The following is a 20,718-nucleotide window of genomic DNA, read 5'->3' as shown; positions in this document are numbered from 1 at the left end:
CTTAGAACATTCGGTACATAATGCTGGGTGTTAGTGTCTGATCCACTGTACAGGTTTAAAACCATGTGGAACTGCCTTCCTGTGGCCAGCTTTCCCCTCTCATGGGGACCCAGCCCAAGGATCTGTTATTTCAGACTACAGACCACACTACAGCAACCCCAAGACAGGAGGAATTGAGGGGCATGTGTTGACCCCATGGCCTCACTCAACAAGATATTCACACAACAGTCTGACATCAGAAGGCTCACGGTTCTCTGACAGTTTCCTTGTAAAGGGTTCCAGAAACTTTGCAGCCTATTTAACCAAGATCAACAGTTGCATATGTGTAATTGTGCCTTTAAAGCAAGATACTTGCAAGAAAATGTTAAAACTATTTGAAGCAGTGGTAGTATTTAGGTGGTTAATTTTTCTTTTTCTGTGGAACATATCCTGTCCCAAACTATAAGGTTCCTTTTTTAGTTATGTCTGAAGGCAAGGTAAAATAAACCTCTGAAGGGGTGTATCATCCCATAGGGTGTACATGGAAGAGGATGAAAAGCCAGGACAACATCAGCTAAAAATCTTTTAGTTTATGGTGGGGGACTGAATGATCTGTTAGCAGTGCTGTGTGGATTGGAAACCACAGGCCTCTTTAGCACTGAGTCACCAAGATCAGAGTAGGCCAGGAAAACAGGCTTGGCCAGTATGGAGCTGTTGAGTCACGTGTGTATATGCTTCAGTGGCTACCATTTCTTTAAACTTCTAGAATTTCAGTTGCAAAAGAAGAGGTGATTTTATACCATGTGCCAAGAACATCTGATAGATCTCATGTGCTGCTTGCCATTTACCAAGTTGCTGTAGTTAGGGTTGACCTGCAGGACTGAATTCACTGCTATGAACTTGGCTGAACGGTGTACCTCTACTGTTGAACTCTTGAGTGGTACCTGAGTATGCCAGCTCTGATAGTCACTCAAGTTAAACAGCTCATACCCTCAAAAACTAAGTTGTGATTTATAATCCTGCCATGCACGCTGCCCAACCACCACCACCTAGTTTCTCGTGCCTTCTCGGTGTCACCTAGGGTGGCTGGATGAGGCTATACCATGAATAGGTTTGCCTGGAACCAAGCCATGCCAGGTTGAGGCCCTTCAAGCACCTACAAATACAGGATTATCATTGAATCTTCCAATATTAACTCACGGCATTTCCTCGGCTGTCTAGAGACATTTTACATTTTTCAGTGAGGGCCTCTAGCCTCAGACAGTCCCTATCTTCTAACTTCCTAGCTGAAATCCAGCCCACTCATTCTTCCCATCAAACATTCATATGTTGACCTGCACAGGAACAGTTTCCTCTTCAAAACTTCCTACTACATTCATCTTTATAGGGTATTTCAAAATGTGGTCCCTACACAACCAATGCATTCAAACAAGAATCTTTTACTTGTTCATTGACTGCTTCCTTGTTCTACTTTCTCTTTTCCCTCTTGGGTTCAGAATGTTTTTTCCTTTTATCAGAAATGCTTGGCTTGAGTTGTTTCTGTAGAACAGGGCTCTATAAACTACGGCCCACTGGCCAAATCCAGCCCGTTGCTATAAACTCTGAGTAGAGCACAGCCCTGGCCACTTGATCGCATACTGGCTACGGCTGCTTTTACACAGTTCCAACAGAGGTCTGCAAGGCCTATGATACTTACTGACTGTCCCTAACAATCTGCTGATCTCGGATCTAGAACAGTAGTTCCAGAAGAGGTGTTGGCTCACCAGAAAAATGAAAATATGAATTACTGTCTTACAAGAGAGAGCTGTCAGGGACGTCCACGACGGACTCAGCACCACAGAGCCTGCCTCACCAGCTGCTGTGAATACAGAAAGAACAGAGAGGGAAGCTGTGAAAAGGCCACGCTAAGAGGAGGCAAGGACTCCTGCAAATGACAGGCTGCTTCCTCCTTTCCTAAGCTCACTCTCTACCTTCCTGGGATACAGTAAAAGCTGCTCAGTTTCTAGCTCCCTCTAAGGAAGGGGCTGTATGAATATAAATGACTATAGCACTGTGTCAGATTCAAGACTTTTATTTTTTTCCATGCCCAACAAGCCAGAATGGTTGATGCTCACTGCTCCCCCTCCTGCCCCCAAGCCCCTTACTCATCACAGGAGGAATGTTTCCTTTCACTGGATAGCTCAGATGGTGCCTAGGCTTTGGCGGCTGACTTGTAATGGGCCAGAGTGCGGGCAGAAGGGTCCGTGGCATTGATCCACTTGGGCATCCAGTAATGGGTCAGCCAGTCTGCCCGGCCTGGGTAGTGGCGTTCAAAGATTTGACGGTAGTAATAGCCTTCCTTAGTTTTAGGAGTATTGAAGGGAAATTTTTGGGCTGCAGTCGCCATCATTGTATCATCAACCTGTAAGAATATAAATTCAAAATGGCTTTGTTAAATGGCATAGAAACACTTGTATTTAATGTGGCTTCCCAACAACAAAATGACTGTAAATTGTGCAAGAGACCCTTTGAATCACCCATCACTTAGAAAATGCTAAAATACAATAATAGACACAGCTGCAGCAACTTTCAAGGAACATTTCTACGAATAATTTTTTTTTTAATTTTTTTTTTCAACGTTTATTTATTTTTGGGACAGAGAGAGACAGAGCATGAACGGGGGAGGGGCAGAGAGAGAGGGAGACACAGAATCGGAAACAGGCTCCAGGCTCCGAGCCATCAGCCCAGAGCCCGACGCGGGGCTTGAACTCGTGGACTGCGAGATCGTGACCTGGCTGAAGTCGGACGCTTAACCGACTACGCCACCCAGGCGCCCCACTACGAATAATTTTAATACACGGTAGCTCTGAGTGTTTTATGACTAATAATTTCTGGCACCTGGCAGGTGTTAAATGAAGGTCAGTGATGGTTGGTAAGTCTCTTCTCTTGCTCTTTGAATTTTAGATGCTACTATATAATCCTTCATGCTACTTAAATCTTATGAAATTCTTTTTTTGTTTGTTTGCTTATTTTGAGAGACAGAGCACATGAGCAGGGGAGAGGCAGAGAGAGAGAAGACAGAATCCCAAGCAGGTTCTGCACTGTCGGGACAAAGCCTGACTCGGGGCTTGAACTCACAAACCATGCGATCATGACCTGCACTGAAACCAAGAGTCAGATCCTTAACTGACTGAGCCACCCAGGTGCCCCATATCTTATGAAATTCTTATAAAACTCTTGTTTACAGGGAATTTCTCCTACAGCCACAAAACATTTAAATGAAATACAAAATGAACATTGATTGCCATTCTACATCCATATTGTCCTATGCCAGAAAATATTTTTAAAGACCTTATACCTGATGTTCAACATATTCCTGTAAAATCCTAAACCAGGAATTCTTAACTGAGGTTATTCCATCACTGAATGCTTCTTTTGGCCGCCAGAGAATGTCTTTAGGTATTAGATTGGAGTCCTCAAATGTCTCTCTCAGGAGATGTTTTTCTATCCCATTCTGACATGAAAACAAAGGAATGGCAGTAAAAATTCCAAATACATTTAATAGCAATAGACAGTTTCCATCGTGCATCGATTCACCTACCTTGGGAGTTCTCATATCTGGGGGCAGAGACAAGTAATAGGAAGAAAATCGATGATCCAGGAAAGGGACGCGCAATTCAAGGCTTAAAGGGGAAAAGAAAAATCTAAATCAAAATGGATATTTAGTGCCTGTCCTTTTAGATTCTCCTTGAGAGTTTCTTAGCAATTCAACTAGCCTCTATGTAATGTTAAGACTAAAAGTCATTTTTAGGGTCCTCCTGACTGTCCTTTACTACTGCATGAGTAGCAAAAATCTTCATTCCCAACAAGATGTATTACCTCATCTAGAGAGTGAAACAAACGGACAATAATTTTACTTTCCCTTCTGTAAACAATTAAATGCACATCTCAAAGAGCAGAAAATGGTAAGAAACATGAGTGATATGATCATTAAGAACGTACTTTTCCTATACCTTTCTGACTCAAAGTTTTTTCTTGGTGAGGCCATCTCTTGTCCTATGGAAAACTAAAGAATTCAGAATTGTTTACTACTAAATGATTTACATACAACATGCAGTATATACCCCTGTTCCACAGTGTTTCATCAAAGGCCACGTCGTGTTTCCTGAATCCTGGTGACTCTGGTTAAGGCAAATGGATAATAACGATGGATTCAGTTCCTTCCCCACACCGTATCTGACTATTTTCTAATCTAAGTGTGATTTCGTAGAAGCAACTAAAATATTTAACGTAGTTTATCACCTACAGTAAGAGATCTGAATTCTCCAACATGACTAGCTAAAAAGTGAAAACTTCGGGCAACCAGAAATAGAGAAACCTGTTTATAATCTAATCAACCCTCCCGGCTCTTCATTGCCCTGTGCCCGAGCAGGGTCACCACAGTATCAAACAGGTGTGGTAGGCACTCAACACTTGTTACAGGAGCTGTGTCAACTTTAACTTCTCTTAAAAAGTCTTAAAAAGAGCAGCACCTGCCTTCCCTTTCGGTTCTGATGGTAGCAGAGTGCGGCTGTGCTTTAAAGACAAAGTCCATCTAAAACAACCTACAGTCTCCTCACCAATGCCAAAACAGTGCTTTGAGACAAGCTTCGTTTTCTCTATCGAAGTCGTACTTTGTGGGGCACCTGGGTGACCCAGGGGGTTAAGTGTCTGACTCTTGATTTCGGCTCAGGTCATGATCTCACGGCTGTGAGATCGAGCCCCAAGTTGGGCTCCATGCTGGCCGTGGAGCCTGCTTAAGATTCTCTTTCTCCCCCTCCCCTGCTCACGTGTGCATGTAAACTCATGCTCTCTTTCAAAAAACAAAAAGTCATACTTTGCACAAACGTATAATCAACTGAAAAAAGTAATTGGCCATTGAGCTTTTTGATTTTTGAGGCTGTCTTAACGATTGCTTCTCAAACTACCGAGTTACCCGTGGGCAGCAGTAGTGCGATCTGCCCGGAGAACGTCGAACAAGTAGAGTTCCTTCAGAAGCCTCTCGCTCTCCTCCTCGGCTTTTTCAGGAGAAGGAGCCTGTTTTATAAACAGGTGGAGTTACAAATACACCAACAGCTTTGCTTGTGCACACAGAACAGTGTTCATTTCTCTTTCCCATATTCCTTACTCTAGGAGTAAGACAGAAAGCTAAACAAAGTTTGGGGAAGGGGGGTCCCTACTTGCTAAAATAGGCCTTCCTGCACACCAAACAGGTAGCTGTCAGGCGATAAAATGGACGCCCAGGGCAGTAACCAGGCTGCCACAGGGGATTCAGAAAAGTCAGACTCCCGATTCTCCTGCTTCACCAGTTCTGAAAAATGGAGATTATCTCACATTAAGACTTCTTCCCCCCCCTCCAAAGAAATACAAAGCAGACACTATCAGTTTTCCTCACATACGTCACAAGATACTCAAGCGTTAAGACAGACGAGAGCAAACCACTTTTCTTCACCCAGCACCAATATCCCTCCATGTCAGAAAACTTACCTTGTGAAAATATATGTAACCTTGCGTAAGCTCATCTGAACCTTCTCCAGAGAAGATCACCACACTATCTGTGTTCTTCCGAATATACTTGGAGACTAAGTACATACCTTAGTAGACAGACAGAAATTGTTGATGTCAACATAACTGGCCACCAAAAAGGTCTCGTATTTAGCTTTTGGAAACAATGATGTTTTACTTAGACTTGAACTCAATAATGTAGTTTCCAAAATAATGACCTTTTATCTATAAGCTAATTTTTATATACTTTACCCAGAAGTTGTACGGTTGCAATGAAACAGCCCAAAATCATTCCACAATTTTACCTATTTATTAAAAAAATTTTAATGTTTATTTATTTTTGAGATGGGCAGAGAGAGAGAGAGGGAGACACAGAATCTGAAACAGGCTCCAGGTTCCGAGCTGTCAGCACAGAGCCGAATGCAGGGCTCACACCCAAGAATCAAAAGATCATGACCTAAGCCAAAGTCAGATGCTCAACCGACTGAGCCACAGCCACTGTGCCCCTTATTCCACAATTTTATATACAGGTTTTAAAATTGTAATGCTTTTAGACCAAGAATATCCACCTTAGAACTCTGACAAACTGAACAATGACAAATATCTAAAACAAATTCATAACTTTCATACCAATATTATCATACAAAAATAATAAAAGTTGGGAGTTTTGGTAGTTCAGGCTTTTCTTTCCTAACACCAAATTTCAAAGGTGGTTAAGAATACTATGTAAATTACTAAAAGAGAGCCATTGGTTCCGGCTGCAAATCTATGTAAACCAGTATTTGTTCTTTATCATTTTTTTCATGATCACCGATCTAGGAAGACTTTTTAGACATTTTTTCCTAATTGCCTTCTCAATGAAATATGAGTACTGGATATACTATAAATCTATTTATATAGTGTGGCCCTTTGGAAGCCCACAGGCCACTGTATACAGAAAATTCTTTTTTACACTCCAAGAACCAATTTAGTTCTCTTGTGGGCAATATCACCCCTGTGGTAATATTCTCATGCCCTAAACTTTGCAATGGAGTCTTCTCAGATAGATTCTGAGTCTCTTAAAAGAGAGACATATCTCAGCCAGTAGCACATTAGAGGCTCAACGACACTGGAGTATACTTCTGATCTTGCCATATATCCACATGACAAAACTAGCATTGCTTGCTGGGCAGTAATAGTTATTGATTGATAAGTCATATGATAGAATAGTTACCAAAGTATATATGAGTATTCCTTACATAAATTAGTTACAACACAGACCTATTTCCTTATACAGCCCAAGAAACTATATGCAGAGAAATTGGGGAGTGAGGAGTGCAGAAATGTGCATCTATTCTTTGGAGAAATATAAATACAGATCTTCCTCGACTTACACCCTGATAAACCCACTTAAGTTGAAAATATCATCAAATCCACCTAACCTACTGAACATCATAGCTTAGCCTAGCCTACCCCAAATGTACTCAGAACACTTACATTAGCCTACTGTTGGGCAGGATCACAGACCACAAAGCCTACTTGGTAATGAATGGTGCACTGAGCATCTTATGTAATTTACTGACCCTGTACTAAGAGTGAAAACCAGAATGGGTGTGGGTACAGAATGGTTATAAGTGTTTCAGTTGTTCAACCTTGTGATCACTTGGCTGACTGGGAACTGCAGCTCAACTGCCCAGTATCGAGAGAGAGAGAGAGAGAGAGACGGACAGAGAGAGAGAAAGAGAGAATCCTTTGCATGGCGTTAGCCCAGGAAAAGATCCAAATTCAAAAGTCAGAGTAAGGGTTCTGCTGAATGTGTATTGCTTTCACACCCTCATAAAGTTGAAAATTGTTCAGGTCAAACCATGGTAAGTAAAGGACTGTCTGTAGGGACACCATAAATGGGGGAGTTTATGTGTTTATTTCCTCTCACTCCAAAAGAGATTGGGGGAGGGGTGCCTGGGTGGTTCAGTCAGTTAAATGTCCAACATCGGCTCTGGTCATGACCTCACAGTTTGTGAGTTCGAGCCCCGCGTTGGGCTCTGTGCTGACAGTTCAGGGCCTGGAGCCTGCTTCAGATTCTGTGTCTCCTCCTCTCTCTGCCCCTCCCCTGCTCACACTCTGTGTTTGTCTCTCAAAAAATGAATAAACATTAAAAAATAAATTAAAAGATTGGGGGAATTCTTAAATGGTCTGGTCTTAAAATAGTGCTGACCTAAGAATTTTATTTGCATTCATTCTTAAGTATTGTTTTTTAAACTGTTGTTCGAAATAATCTTTTATACCTTATACTCTTTTCAGGATTAAAAATCTTTTAGAGGGGTGCCTGGGTGGCTCGGTCGGTTGAGCATACGACTTCGGCTCAGGTCACGATCTTACGGCTCATGAGTTCGAGCCCCGCGTCGGGCTCTGTGCTGACAGCTTGGAGCCTGGAGCCTGCTTTGGATTCTGTGTCTCCCCCTCTTTCTGCCCCTCCCTCGCTTGCACTCAGTCTCTCTCTATCGCTCTTAAAATAAATAAACATTAAAAAAAATAAAAAAAAATCTTTTAGATACTGTAAAATACCTTACCTACTGAAGCACGTACTGTTGTAATATCATAAGTTTCCAAGGAAAATATGACTTCATCCAGGACCTGAATGCCTTCCTCAGAATTAAAGAGGACTTCATGGTGTTCACTTCCAATGTGATTTGCCACCTGATTATTTAAGAAATATCCATATACTTGTTATAAGCACTGCCCTTGAAAATGAAACATGAATACTGTCATGTCACAACACGTTATAAGTTAATAATAGTGAAAAACAAATCAGGCAAAATATGAGGAAATGATTCTCTAGTCACCACATACACAGACCAGTTAGGTTTCCTGGCCTCCCCCAGTCTCTGCCCTGACTTGACCAAGAGGTAGACAGCCCATCAGCTCTTCCCACTCGAAGACTTCAACCTAACTGTCCACAGGCTTCCAGTGAGTTGTGTCCCCCCCACCCCCTACTTAAGTTACCTCACCCACTTCCTCCCTCTCTAGTGCAACATGGCCCCACTCTAACCTCGGCCCCCTATTGGCCCTCCATCGATGGTTTATGTTACATTCAGGATGTTATTCCTAAGGGAAATGCCTTCCCCTCATTCTTTTTTCTGTGGCTGTTTTGGATTCTTTTAGCCTTGATCAACTTGCTTTGACACTGCACTCATCCATTCCCTGTAAATTCTGCCAGAGTAGGAACAAAGTCTCCCAAACACGGAATGTGTATGTACAAGGTCCTCTCTGCCCATAATCCTAAACACGGTGCTTTATAAGAAATGAAAACAGCTAACATTTACAAAGTACTTACTACAGGCTATGCTCTATCCTATGCACTTCATGAATTCTATCATTTTCACCTTGACATTATCCCATAGTAGATACTGTCATTCCCATTACATAAGTGAGGAATCGTATGTTGGAGGTAGGATTTGAGACCAGCAGTCTGCTCCAAAGCATGCAGTCACAACCACTGTACCATTACTTTCAAAACGACAGAATTATTTTCACAGGGTTTTTATGAGGATTGCATGAGCCTTAGTAGAAGTACCCAGAGGACAGTGTATGACACACTTGATACTCAACAATGCATTTCATTTTATTTTAATACATTTAACTTAAAACAATTACCTGAGTCAATACAGCGTAAGTACAGAATCATTAATTAGTGGCTAGATTTTTATCCTTATGTCTGTCCCAATTACATAATGGGCAGGACGGTGTCTTACCTTTCTAGCAGCGAGTAAATCAGTACTGTCTTCCATGCCAATCGCAAATGTCTGGAGAGGGTACTGTACTTGAGCCTCTTTTAGCTGCTTCAACAGGGTGGCAGCAACCAAACTGGAATCTAAGCCCCCTATGAGCAAGACGGGAAATACACTGGCTATATGCCATGCTTACGAGAAACAGATATGATTTACAATCCCATTAAGCACCAAGATTAGAGTTTTGCTATTTAAAATCCCCAACTTTTAGGGGCGCCTGGGTGGCTTAGGCAGTTACGCGTCCAACTCCTGATTTCGGCTCAGGTCATGATCTCGCGAGTTGTGAGATTGAGCCTGTGCTTTGGGCTCTGTGCTTGACAGCATGGAGGCTGCTTGGGATTCTCTCTCTACCCCTCTCTCTGCCCTTCCCCCACTTGCACACGCTATCTCTCAAAATTAAAAAAAAAAATTTAAAAATCCCCAAGTTTTATAAACCGAAAATCAACATTATGAAAAATCTAACACATAACCTGACATAATGATTACAGTACTTGAATTGGTCAAAAGTCACCATACACAATTCTAAAAAATGTTTATTAGCTCACTCATACCAATAATTAGAATGTAACCTGAAGCTGCTCTATTGCCATGAATATTAAATGCAGCTTACAGAAAACATTTTTGTCCTATAATGGAGGGAAAATTAAATCATAAATATTTTATAGTCAAAATCTCAGGGATAGCTACAAATCATTTATTTAAATATGTGCTAAATATAATTGGGCTTTTTAATAGACTTCACCTGATAAAAGGCAGCCAATCCTTCTGTCTGTCATTAAGCGTTTCTTTATGGCGTTGTCAAAAAGGATCCGGAGGTTGTTCTTCACAGTTTCTAGCTCAAAACCTATAAACACGTAAAGCAAATCAACAGTTCCAGAAAATCTTGGGCTGAATTATTTACTGAAACAAGGCAGACAATCATCTATCAATCATGATGACACCTGCTCCAGGGTGGAATTTGCCAAATCCCCATGTGCCACCTCCAAATTAAATAGGAAAGAGCTCTTCTGATTTGAACCATTCCAATGACAAGAAAGTAGCACTTTTTTTTCCCTTTGGGAGAGACAGGCGGGGAACAGGCGGGTGGGCGTTCGCTTTGTTACCTGGGAAGAGTTTCTCCACATTGTCATAGAGCGCATGCAGGGGCTCATCTCTACAGTGATGATATTTGACCATTTCCACTGATGCAACTTTGCCATTCGGCTTTAAATCCAAAACTTCATAGTGTCCTGGGAGAAAAGGCTCCACTTTTAAAAAAGGAGTTGTGGAGTGCTTCAAGTTAACAAGACCTACAAATTCAAAACGATAATTTTACTCAAGATACAATTCACCATTACTTACTATCCTCTCAATTCCTGTTTATTCCCCCTTTTTGATATAAACACATGTCCATTATATAAGCAAAATAGGGAAGAATGAACCCAAATGCTACCACCTACTTACTAGAGAGAGAACAGTGGTAGAGATGTACCCTAAGGTTACACTGATTGCTAGTAGTTCAAAGTAATAAGAAGATCCCCAACATTCAATTTCTTCTCCCTGGCTGGAATTTCAGATCAAGAAAATCTATTTTCTATAAGAAAAGACACATTAAGCAAGAAGATGGACTTGAAATTGCTACTGTTATGATACCCTGGCAGTCCTTTCTTTGTCATCACTGAGGTATGTTAAGGAAACAGCCATGATTTCTGGTCCTTGAACAAGCAAAATGATCCACTATGAGGTAATGGCAGAACTAGTTATTATATACTGTGTGTTAAACAGTATAATCTAAATTTCTTCACAAGTTTTCACAGGGAGTAAACAACCTGGCATCACCATGATCTCTGATTAAAAACCAGTGTTTTATTGTAAATGGGAACAGCCTATCTAAATGCTCATTACGAGTCACAATTTGAGTTTGTCAGCCCAGTCATCTTCTGTGTCAGACTGAATTCAAAGATCAGATCGGACCCAGATTCCTGCCTAGCAAGCGGACCTCAAGAGAGCCACACAACCCCTATGGGGGATGAGGATTAATTAATAAGTTTCAAGCAGGGGGGCGCCTGGGTGGCGCAGTCGGTTAAGCGTCCGACTTCAGCCAGGTCACGATCTCGCGGTCTGGGAGTTCGAGCCCCGCGTCGGGCTCTGGGCTGATGGCTCAGAGCCTGGAGCCTGTTTCCGATTCTGTGTCTCCCTCTCTCTCTGCCCCTCCCCCGTTCATGCTCTGTCTCTCTCTGTCCCAAAAAAATAAATAAACGTTGAAAAAAAAAATTGTAAAATGTTTCAAGCAGGGAGGACCATCAACCGATTAGTTTTTGACACGCTATTCTAAAAGCATTGAGAAACAGTCACTTGAAAACTTCTGGACTGCCCAGCATAGGATTTGCAAATATGATCAAGAGGAAAACACAAAACCAGAGTAATAATGAATACCTACAGACATATTCTATCATTACCTTTAGCTTCTGAACACACAGCCAAAAATCCATCTTCCGTCATGGCTTTAAACAAAGGCCTGACTCCATAAGTATCTCTGCCCAGGAACACTTTCTTATTGGCAGTATCCAGCAAAATAAATGCAAACACCCCATCCAACATGCAAACTGTTTGCTCAATTCCTCCTTTGTCGTAAAGATGAAGGATTATTTCACCATCCACTTTGGTCTGGTATTCAAATTCAAAATGGTGTTGCATCTTGTAAAAGCAATAGCAAAATAAAAATGTTAATGTTACAGTCCTTGTGCATCCACTCATAATTTTTTGTTGCAAAGTTGCTTCAAAACATTTCTATGTTCGATAATCACGCACCTTATTTAGAAGAATCATTGCATTATCAAAATACAACTCGTTTGAACTTACAATTCTGCTCATTCTTTACAGCATAAAGCTAAATATGCACATTTTAGTTGCCTTCTGATAAGTGAAAAGCAGAGGCAATGTAGCAAAACAGTCATACATATCAGGAAGGATAGGAATGCCCATTATACATGTCCTATGTCTATAATACGTGTATGTTTACATCTGTATGTCAGTTACGCAAAGAGGTTGCAATGACACTAAAAATGTGTCTTCCCCAACTGTAATATTTTGGTTTGGGAATATAGGATCAGCTGAGGCTTTTCCATTTCAGTCTCAAAGACCTGCCTATGAAAATGGAAAGTAAAAGGACACACACAGTTGGTTCTATTCCCTGACGAATGGCTCCATCACAATGATGAAGACACATCGTCCAGATAAAGCTGATGGCCCCCGGGGGAAGCCTAGAATATTCAGTCTTCCCACCATTGCAGTGGCATTAAACTACTTCTCACTGATAGAGAAAATGACAGGGGAGCTTTAGTAGTCCACATGCCCCAAGGGCTCAGCAAAGTGACCATCATGACCACTCAGCACAGAGGGAGAGGGCCTGATTACATTACACCGGGCTCTGGCTCTCCATCACCACTGGCCAACTGTGAGGGGGAGAAATCCTTGGAGTTGCTCTTTCTTTGTGCTTACTCCTATTTTTGGCTGACCATGGAGAGAGAAAAGGTTCCTATAAACAAAATCACGGGGAAATCCTGGTTAAGTTTAAACATTCAGAACATGTTTTTAAAATTCACAAAGTAAATCTATATGTCTGTATATGGATGACCTATAAACATGCTTCACAATCACACTCGCTCTATCACTTGTGAAACTTCTGCCTATAAGCACTCACTGAATGACCCAAACCATGGGCTCTGGCTGCCTTGAGTGACTATAAAGCCACTTCCTGTTGACCTCTCCCTCCTCTGAGAGAGATCAGGGGAGATCCTGTCACTAGCAGGTGGGGTTTGGAAGCAGTCTTTTGCTTGCCTTTTTGCACTTACGTATCGGAAGAATAAATATACCCTCCAAAGCATTCAGTGATTTCAGTAAGCAACAGCTTCCCAAATCTATCCTCCACTACTGTCATCACTGCTCTTTGGCTAAACCTTGCAGGTAACTTACTGGTTAATGATTCCCAAGTTCCACTTTGCACTCTCCTGAAACCACACTTGGGTAAAAGCTGCACTTAGAGGGCATCTGGGTGGTTCAGTCAGTTAAGTGTCCAACTTTTGATTTCAGCTCAAGTCATGATCTCAGAGTTTGTGAGTTCGAGCCCCACATTGGTCTCTGCACTGACACTGCAGAGCCTGCTTGGAATTCTCTCTCTCTCTCTACCCCTCCCTCCCCTCTCAAAATAAATAAACTTAAAAAAAAAAAAAGCTGTACTTAGATAAAAGTCCCTGTATCCTGCCACCATCCAGAAATCACACTGCCACTTGACCTGCTGGTTGCAAGCCCCTGATGATCCCTGTAGAGAGAGAGCCTCCTCTCTGCCCCAGCCTTTACTCAGATTCCTCCTCTCCTTCATTTATTCTTCCTCCACACCCCGCACATCTCTAGCTGGATTTTATTAGAGGTAAATTTTTTTTCATCCAAAAAAAAAAAAAAAAAAAGGAGGGGCTTTGGAGCTTATGTTGTAGTGTCCTTTATACAGATGTAAAATGGCCATCCTCCTCATCAACAGATTTCTGGCCGCTCACACAACAGAAGCTTAGATGATTGGTAGATGCAATGGAATTTCTATGCTTTTGAAAATACAATATATTTGGTAATTTAGAATAAAAATACTTGTGAAATATTTACTATTTTGTAACTTTTCAACAAAATATATAAAAGCAGCAATGTTGTTCAAGTTACACAAGGTATTTCCTATCTGATTTAAGGTGAAAGGTTAATATTGCCATAATACAACCTAGCATTCTCGTGTGTATGGCACTAACTTGGCTTGGTAAGAAAGAAGTCTTACCTCCTGTAAGTACCTCCTGTACTCTCACTAGCTTGAAATTCCATTCTTACTTTTCGTGTTCACCATTTCATCTCCAAGCACCTAGAAAAATCATGCCTATATACTCTTAATAAATGTCTGAAAGGAGTCTGCTGAATAACCATAAAAACTTTTCAAATGAGAAGCCTATTATTAAAAGTAATCTTATGAGGAGATGACACACAATGGTAAAAGCTATTGTCCAGAGATAAAAATGTCGTAATGGTGGCTAGAATATAAATACCTCCCCATGAATGACAGATGTATATCAAGACTCAAAAAATACCAAGGAACCTAACAACTAAATGTATGAAGTATGAATGCTATCAGGCTTCAACAAAACAAAGCAGCTATAAAGACATTTTTGTGACACTTGCAGAAATTTAATTTGAACTCAATATTAGATGATCTTATTGATTCTTGGGTTTAATAGTATTGGTATTAGGTAGAGGAAGGCCCTAATTTTTAAGAGATAAGTGCTTGCATATTTAGAAGTGTCACGATATCTGCAGTATACTCTAAAATGATTCAGCCCAAAATTAAATGCCTAGGTGTATATACAGAAAGAGAGAAATAGAGCAAATACGGCAAAACATTAACAATTAAATAACCTAGGTTCTGTTTGTTCTATTTTTTTTTTTTTTTTTGGTTTGTTCTTCTTTTTTGTTCTTTTTTACATGTTTTAAATTTTCAAAATTACAAGTTGGGGAGGAGGGTGGCAAACAAAAAATAACTTGGAAATTTTGCATTAAAAAATTTATGAAACACTAGCCAAATAATTCTAGATTGGAAGGTTCTTAGCCAGTTTGGCTCCCTGGGGTCAGAATTTCCACCCCCTCACCACTCTCATCCTGAGTAAGCTTTCACCAGATTAGAAAGCTGTTCCAATTTTAATGCTGCTAAAAAAATCACTCCTTTCACTCTTCTGTCCGTGGCTCTGTTTAAGTGCAGTCAGTACATAGTAGCAATAAATGTCAGAAGGGCAGCATTATATAAAAGCTACCAGTATGATTACCTCCAAACTATTAAATTCCATACCTGCCCTAAAGTCCTCCAGTCTCCCTACTCTTAGAATGATATTCCAACTCCTTGCCAAGTCCTGCTTGATCTGGTCGTGCCCTGCCCACCTAACTACCCCTTGATCACATCTGACAATCCCAGGGCTGCTTCCTACCTCGGGGCTTCTACACATGCTATTCCCCCAGCATGAAATGCTGTTCCCAGCCCCACTAGTTGATCATTATCCATTAGGTCTCAGTTCAAGTGTCAGTTCCTCAAGAGGCCTTCTCTGACCACCCTTGCTGACACTGGATCTCCCATATTATTATTTTTTTTTTTTTGTCCAGAATATCTATCGTATGTACGAGGATTTTTTGTCTTTTTTTATTTTTAATGGAATAAACTCCATCAGAGTGCAGACCTATGTCTCATACTTACTACTGTATCCCCAGTACCAAACACAGGCTCTAATTAATATTCAAATTCATGACAGGAAAAAAAATTCTAAGAGTTAAAGAATTACAATCTTCATTTTGTCTTTTTTTTGTGACCAGGCCATTTGAACTCCTTGTGCATCTGTGCCCTATCTCTCTTTAGAATTGGAGCAAATGAGGTAATGAACATGGAAACTGTGTGAAAAGTAAAAAGCTTTATACAAAATATATAAAATTATTACAACCAACTAGCCCTGAGGTTTAATCACATCCAGATATCTTCTGGTTTATTTACCTTCTTGTGGTTGTAGATTTCACCGTTGTAACAAAGCCACAAATAAGGATATTTCTTCACTCGGATTGGCTGCATTCCAAATAGCTGGTCAACCACTGCCAACCGATGAAATCCAAAGCAGCAGTTGGTGTATCCATTGACATTCTCAAAGCGAAATGCATCTGGACCCCTGTGTGCAATCTTCATAGCACTCAGACACTGAACAGAAAGGCAGTCATCACTGCCAAAGAGGGCCCAAATCCCACACATGGTGCAATGGAGCTAGGGGCTCTCTACGGAGAGAAAAGCAGACCAGTTGAATATTCCATATCCAAGTCTGTATTAAATCTTGATTCCAAAAACGGGCATAAACTACTTCAAAGACTGATATTTAAACCATCTGATCTATAGCATTAGGCTGGCAGGCACCCAGGAGTTGAGACTGATTTAGTTGATTTACAAGTATTCAGAAAAGATGCATGACCTTCACATCCAGCCGGCTAAAGCAGTTAGCACCCCATCAATGCCTGCATCTCTCTCACCTTGGACCTTGGCTCACCTGAGCCGGGGTAGTCAGGCCACATTCTAGGTTTACTTCCAAGATACAGATATACATGCAGGCTGGCTCCAACCTAGTGAGAGGTCCCTGTCCCATTCTCTCCATGCCAGAATGTCAGAAGCCCTCAAAAATCCAATAGACTCCCCAGATTACTACTACAGTCCCCTCTCGGGACTCCTGACAATTAAATGTCCTCTCTTTACCTGTAGTAACTGCATGTAGAGTATAGCAGGTAAGAAAGATCACACATACTGCTCGTGTAATGTTAAGATACATAGCTATTACAAGCATTTCACAACTTCTAGTTTACCTCTAAGTGATTTATTCAAATGTGATAAAAGAAATTCTACAGAGACAAAAGGCATGTTATCTGACATTAGATACCCTGGATCGATTACAAAAAAAAAAAAATTTTAAGTTGACAGAGATACATAATGTTCACCATCAAAATGTCCTAAATGACAAAAATGTCCTCAAATACTTTTGTCTCAAAGCTGCTTTGGTCCATAAGAAAGCAAAATAGGTGGGATGTAAACAGCAAGAACATCTCTGAAAAACAAGCTGGCCATCCCTACAGGCCAAGAAGCAAACAAATAATTCCTGTGAATGGTACTTTGCAATTTTATGTTCTCAATTGTGAAATAAAGGCTTTTTATTTAGATGCTGCCAACTCAAAACATCTATTTTACCAAAATAACTTGGAACTATTTGGGTTTTTTTAAATGCAAATCTGCAGTGGATGCCTAATTTGAAACAAAAATCATATATAAATATATATAATATAAATATATATTATATATATATAACATAAATATATATGTTATATATATATATATGTATATATATATACATAGAATACATATGTTGTTTCAAGATACATCAATCACTTTGAGCAATCCTCTGAGGACATGCACAGCTAAATGAACCAAACCTTTGTTTGGCCTTTTAATGAGACCATATCAAATTAATAAAAAATGATAGTGACTCCAACAACTTGGAAATGAAGTAGCACATGTCCTATGCAGTCCCTTCCATGAACCTGGCAAATAGCCTCTAATGAGATATTTGAGATTTAGGGGGAAATTCACTTAGATTGAGGTGAGAGGACTACTGATAAGCCATCTATCTTTGACTCCATACCAATGAAAAATGGGCTGAGACAGTACTTTGAAAATCACAAGAGGTGGTCATTAGTGAATCATTTCCCTAAGTCTTCCTAATGCTGCTTAGTGAGTCCCATTATTAAGCCTATTATAGGAAACACACACTAAACACTAAATTAGAGGGGAAAGACAGGCAACACATATTAGTGAAGCACACTTCTTCAGCACGAAATAGCAAGTTAAAACTGTTATCTATTTTTGTTGGAATCAGTCTCACTTGCAAAGGTCCTATTTGCAATGCTTTTTCCAACTGCTGTTACCGCTCCCAGTAATTTTCCCTATTTCCTCATAAACTTCTAGGGCAGTGCTGTCCAGTAGAAATGTGAGCTACAGGGGCGCCTGGGTGGCGCAGTCGGTTAAGCGTCCGACTTCAGCCAGGTCACGATCTCGCGGTCCGTGAGTTCGAGCCCCGCGTCGGGCTCTGGGCTGATGGCTCAGAGCCTGGAGCCTGTTTCCGATTCTGTGTCTCCCTCTCTCTCTGCCCCTCCCCCGTTCATGCTCTGTCTCTCTCTGTCCCAAAAAAATAAATAAACGTTGAAAAAAAAAAAAGAAAAAGAAATGTGAGCTACGTATGTAATTTTCAATATGCTCGTGGCTCCATTAAAAAAGTCATGAGAAAATGGGAAGTTTTTAAATCTATTTTAACACAATGTACTAAAAGATAGTATTTTGACAGGTAATCAGGCATAAAAGTTATCGACAAGATATTTTATATTGCTTTTCTCTACTGAAGTTAACATCTGGCGTATTTTATACTTACCCCAGACCTTGATTCGGACTAGTCTGCCTTTGAAGTTCTCAAAACAGTTACATGTGTACTGAATTTGTGCTGATCCAATGCATTTAATTTCTATGCTATTTACCAACCACTTCAATTTCACCATCTCGTTTTATTTTTACCTTAAGATATCAGCAACCAACTCCTGGACAGGTTCAAGACCTAAATTACTTCTAAGTAATCTTATAGGAACGTGGCCAATCAACGGGGAAAAAAAAGAGTTAGGAGTCCTGTTAAATTGTTACTCAAGTACCCAGGAAGAAGAAATAATGTAGGCCAAGGGCCCAGAAAACTGTCCTTTTATTCAAAATAGTAACATTAATCTGAAACCAGCCCTACAGAACAGACAGATATCCACTGAGAAAGGCATGTTCATTCATTTGCTTTTTCGCATACCGTGCCGCCTGTCGCCCTGAACAGTTGTCTTCTAGGCAGGATTTGCTCATTAAGTCACTTGTTGAGTCTTGCAGTCTGGCTGGGGGGTGGGGCAGGGAGAGGGAGATGGTGGGACCAGTGGTGAGGGGATAAGTACAGACCCTTAGGCTTGGACCTACAGCCTTGAGACCAGGACAAAGCGATTGTGTGTCCCGAAACTCCGACTGCACCCCAGCCACGTGCACCCTCTGGCCAGTCCGCAGCAGGGCCCCCGGACTGCAAAATTTTCCACAGGCTTCGATGCAATGTAATTTTTAAAAACAGTAAGATTTACAAGGGCCAACGTGGGCTGCAACCCGGCCTCCCCTCTGCCTTCCACTTGATCCCAACCTCTGCAGGGCCAGACTGGGGTCTTTACCCCGCAGCTGGCTCCCAGGTGCGCAACAATAGGCCCCGCCCCCTTTACGGGTGGGAGCCGCAGAGCCCTCCGGCGCCCGGATCAGCCTCTGCCCACCAGTGTGCTAGCCAGACTGCCGCGCATCCTCCTCCTTCTCCTTCCCCTCCCCCTTCCGGAGCGGCCCAGGGTACCCTGGAAGGACTCTGCACCCCGCAGCAGGGCCTGGCTTACCTGGGATCCAGCGGGTGGAGTGACCAAGGTGCCAGGTAGGGGCTGCAGCTGGCGGGCGGGGCGGCCGGGCGTCCTCTCACTTTATACTGGCCTAGCTCCTGTAATGCGTGCGGGAAGTTTCATCATGTTTGTGAGGACCAACCAGCGCGTAGGGGCGTGGCCCACAATGCGAGACCTTGGAGGCAAGGAGGGGGGAGGGCGGAGGAGGAGCAGAGAACTAGAGGAGGAATTGCTGCGTTCCAGCTCCTTAAAGTGTTAGTGCACCTGCTGAAGGATTGCCTAAGAGGTCTAGCCAGGTGCCCCACTGACACTGAGGGTTATCTTACCCGCTGTTCTGACAATTAGGGGGCCTTCTGCACTTGGTTTGTTCTTGGGGAAATCAACACCAAATTGATGGCCGTGTCCCCCCTACAGCACATCTCCCTGCAGATCCTTAACTGCAAAATTTTAGGAGCACAGGTGTCCCCCGCTTTTCGAAAGTTCATGTTATGCCACTTTGCTTTTACAGAAGACCCACATTAGACCCTCATGTGGTACTAATTCAGTTAGTTTTTGCTAACTGAAAGAAATCCGAAGAGGATGTTTGCTTTTAGGGGAAAAGGTGAGAAATGAAAATAGCGTTCCGTATTGATTTCGTAGCTGGCCATTTAAGGAGGCAGCAAGCGAGTGGCACTGCCAAGTTCCTTCCCCAGGACTACACTCTGTGTCCAGGCGCCATGGCTTTGAACACTGTCTCTGAGCATCTGCGCTTTGTCTGTATTTTGTGCATGCATTAGCAGGATGTGCCCTAGGTATCAGAAAGGCCTAGCAGAGGTTATTTTTTGCGTCTGAGAAAACTCAGATTTTTCATGTAAATTAATGGTAACTGCTTCTTCATTTTATGTCATTTCAGCTTATGAAATGTTTCCTAGGAACACTCTACTTTGAAATAACAGGGAAACCTGTACTTTAGTTTCTCCGTAACTACAAAAAGAGCATCTAGTGCATAAGATGGATACAGAAATATTTGCTCTATTAATAAATAATGGGGCAGGTAGAAAGCGCTGGAAGGATACGATCTTTTTATTAACTACAAGGTAGATTTCATTATGTCTTCTACCTCAGACATAATTAAATTTCTCCCATCTCTGGATCTATAGCTCGGTGTATTTGTGTTCTGTGTTGGATCATCATCAAACTTTGTGATGTGGTTATATTCTCCTTCGACTAGATTGGCATCTTCCTGGTTGTGTTGACTTCACCTTTTGAGGCTCACTATCAGCTCAGTGGATACCACTAGCTAGATTCTCAAAACCTGCATTCAATTCAATTCGATTCCTCATCACATTTTGTTGTTGACCAATTTCACTTTCAGGCAGGAAAGGATGGAGTTCCAGTCTGAATTTTACCACTAACCACTTCTATGACCATGGGCATGTTTTAT

The 20,718-nt window shown here is 41.5% G+C and overlaps 1 protein-coding gene and 1 long non-coding RNA gene across 4 annotated transcripts in view; one reads left to right on the top strand and one right to left on the bottom strand.

Moving 5' to 3' along the window:
* Window positions 1–2,034: 2,034 nt before the first annotated feature.
* Window positions 2,035–20,718, bottom strand: part of ASNS (asparagine synthetase (glutamine-hydrolyzing)) — a 53,112-nt gene continuing 34,428 nt past the window's right edge. For all 3 annotated transcript variants that reach the window (XM_025929526.2, XM_086695644.1, XM_086695654.1), the window contains 12 exons: window positions 19,296–19,393; window positions 15,814–16,085; window positions 11,708–11,945; window positions 10,373–10,558; window positions 10,012–10,113; window positions 9,234–9,361; window positions 8,052–8,178; window positions 5,485–5,591; window positions 4,934–5,034; window positions 3,560–3,641; window positions 3,317–3,472; window positions 2,035–2,380 (listed from right to left, as the gene is read on the bottom strand). In XM_025929526.2, coding sequence (XP_025785311.1) covers window positions 2,171–2,380; window positions 3,317–3,472; window positions 3,560–3,641; window positions 4,934–5,034; window positions 5,485–5,591; window positions 8,052–8,178; window positions 9,234–9,361; window positions 10,012–10,113; window positions 10,373–10,558; window positions 11,708–11,945; window positions 15,814–16,062 — 1,686 coding nt within the window. In that variant the 5' untranslated portion in view covers window positions 16,063–16,085; window positions 19,296–19,393 and the 3' untranslated portion in view covers window positions 2,035–2,170. The remainder of the gene's footprint in view (window positions 2,381–3,316; window positions 3,473–3,559; window positions 3,642–4,933; window positions 5,035–5,484; window positions 5,592–8,051; window positions 8,179–9,233; window positions 9,362–10,011; window positions 10,114–10,372; window positions 10,559–11,707; window positions 11,946–15,813; window positions 16,086–19,295; window positions 19,394–20,718) is intronic.
* LOC147583254 (uncharacterized) overlaps window positions 19,132–20,718 on the top strand; it is a 30,041-nt gene continuing 28,454 nt past the window's right edge. The window contains exon 1 of the long non-coding RNA XR_015246909.1: window positions 19,132–19,330. This is a non-coding gene — a long non-coding RNA (uncharacterized LOC147583254). The remainder of the gene's footprint in view (window positions 19,331–20,718) is intronic.

Source organism: Puma concolor, chromosome A2 (genome assembly GCF_028749965.1).
Source record: "Puma concolor isolate L17-30 chromosome A2, mPumCon1.1.hap2, whole genome shotgun sequence".
Taxonomy (NCBI): domain Eukaryota; kingdom Metazoa; phylum Chordata; class Mammalia; order Carnivora; family Felidae; genus Puma; species Puma concolor.
The sequence above is the reverse complement of the archived record's forward strand: the minus strand, read 5'-3'. Positions and strand labels throughout refer to the sequence as shown.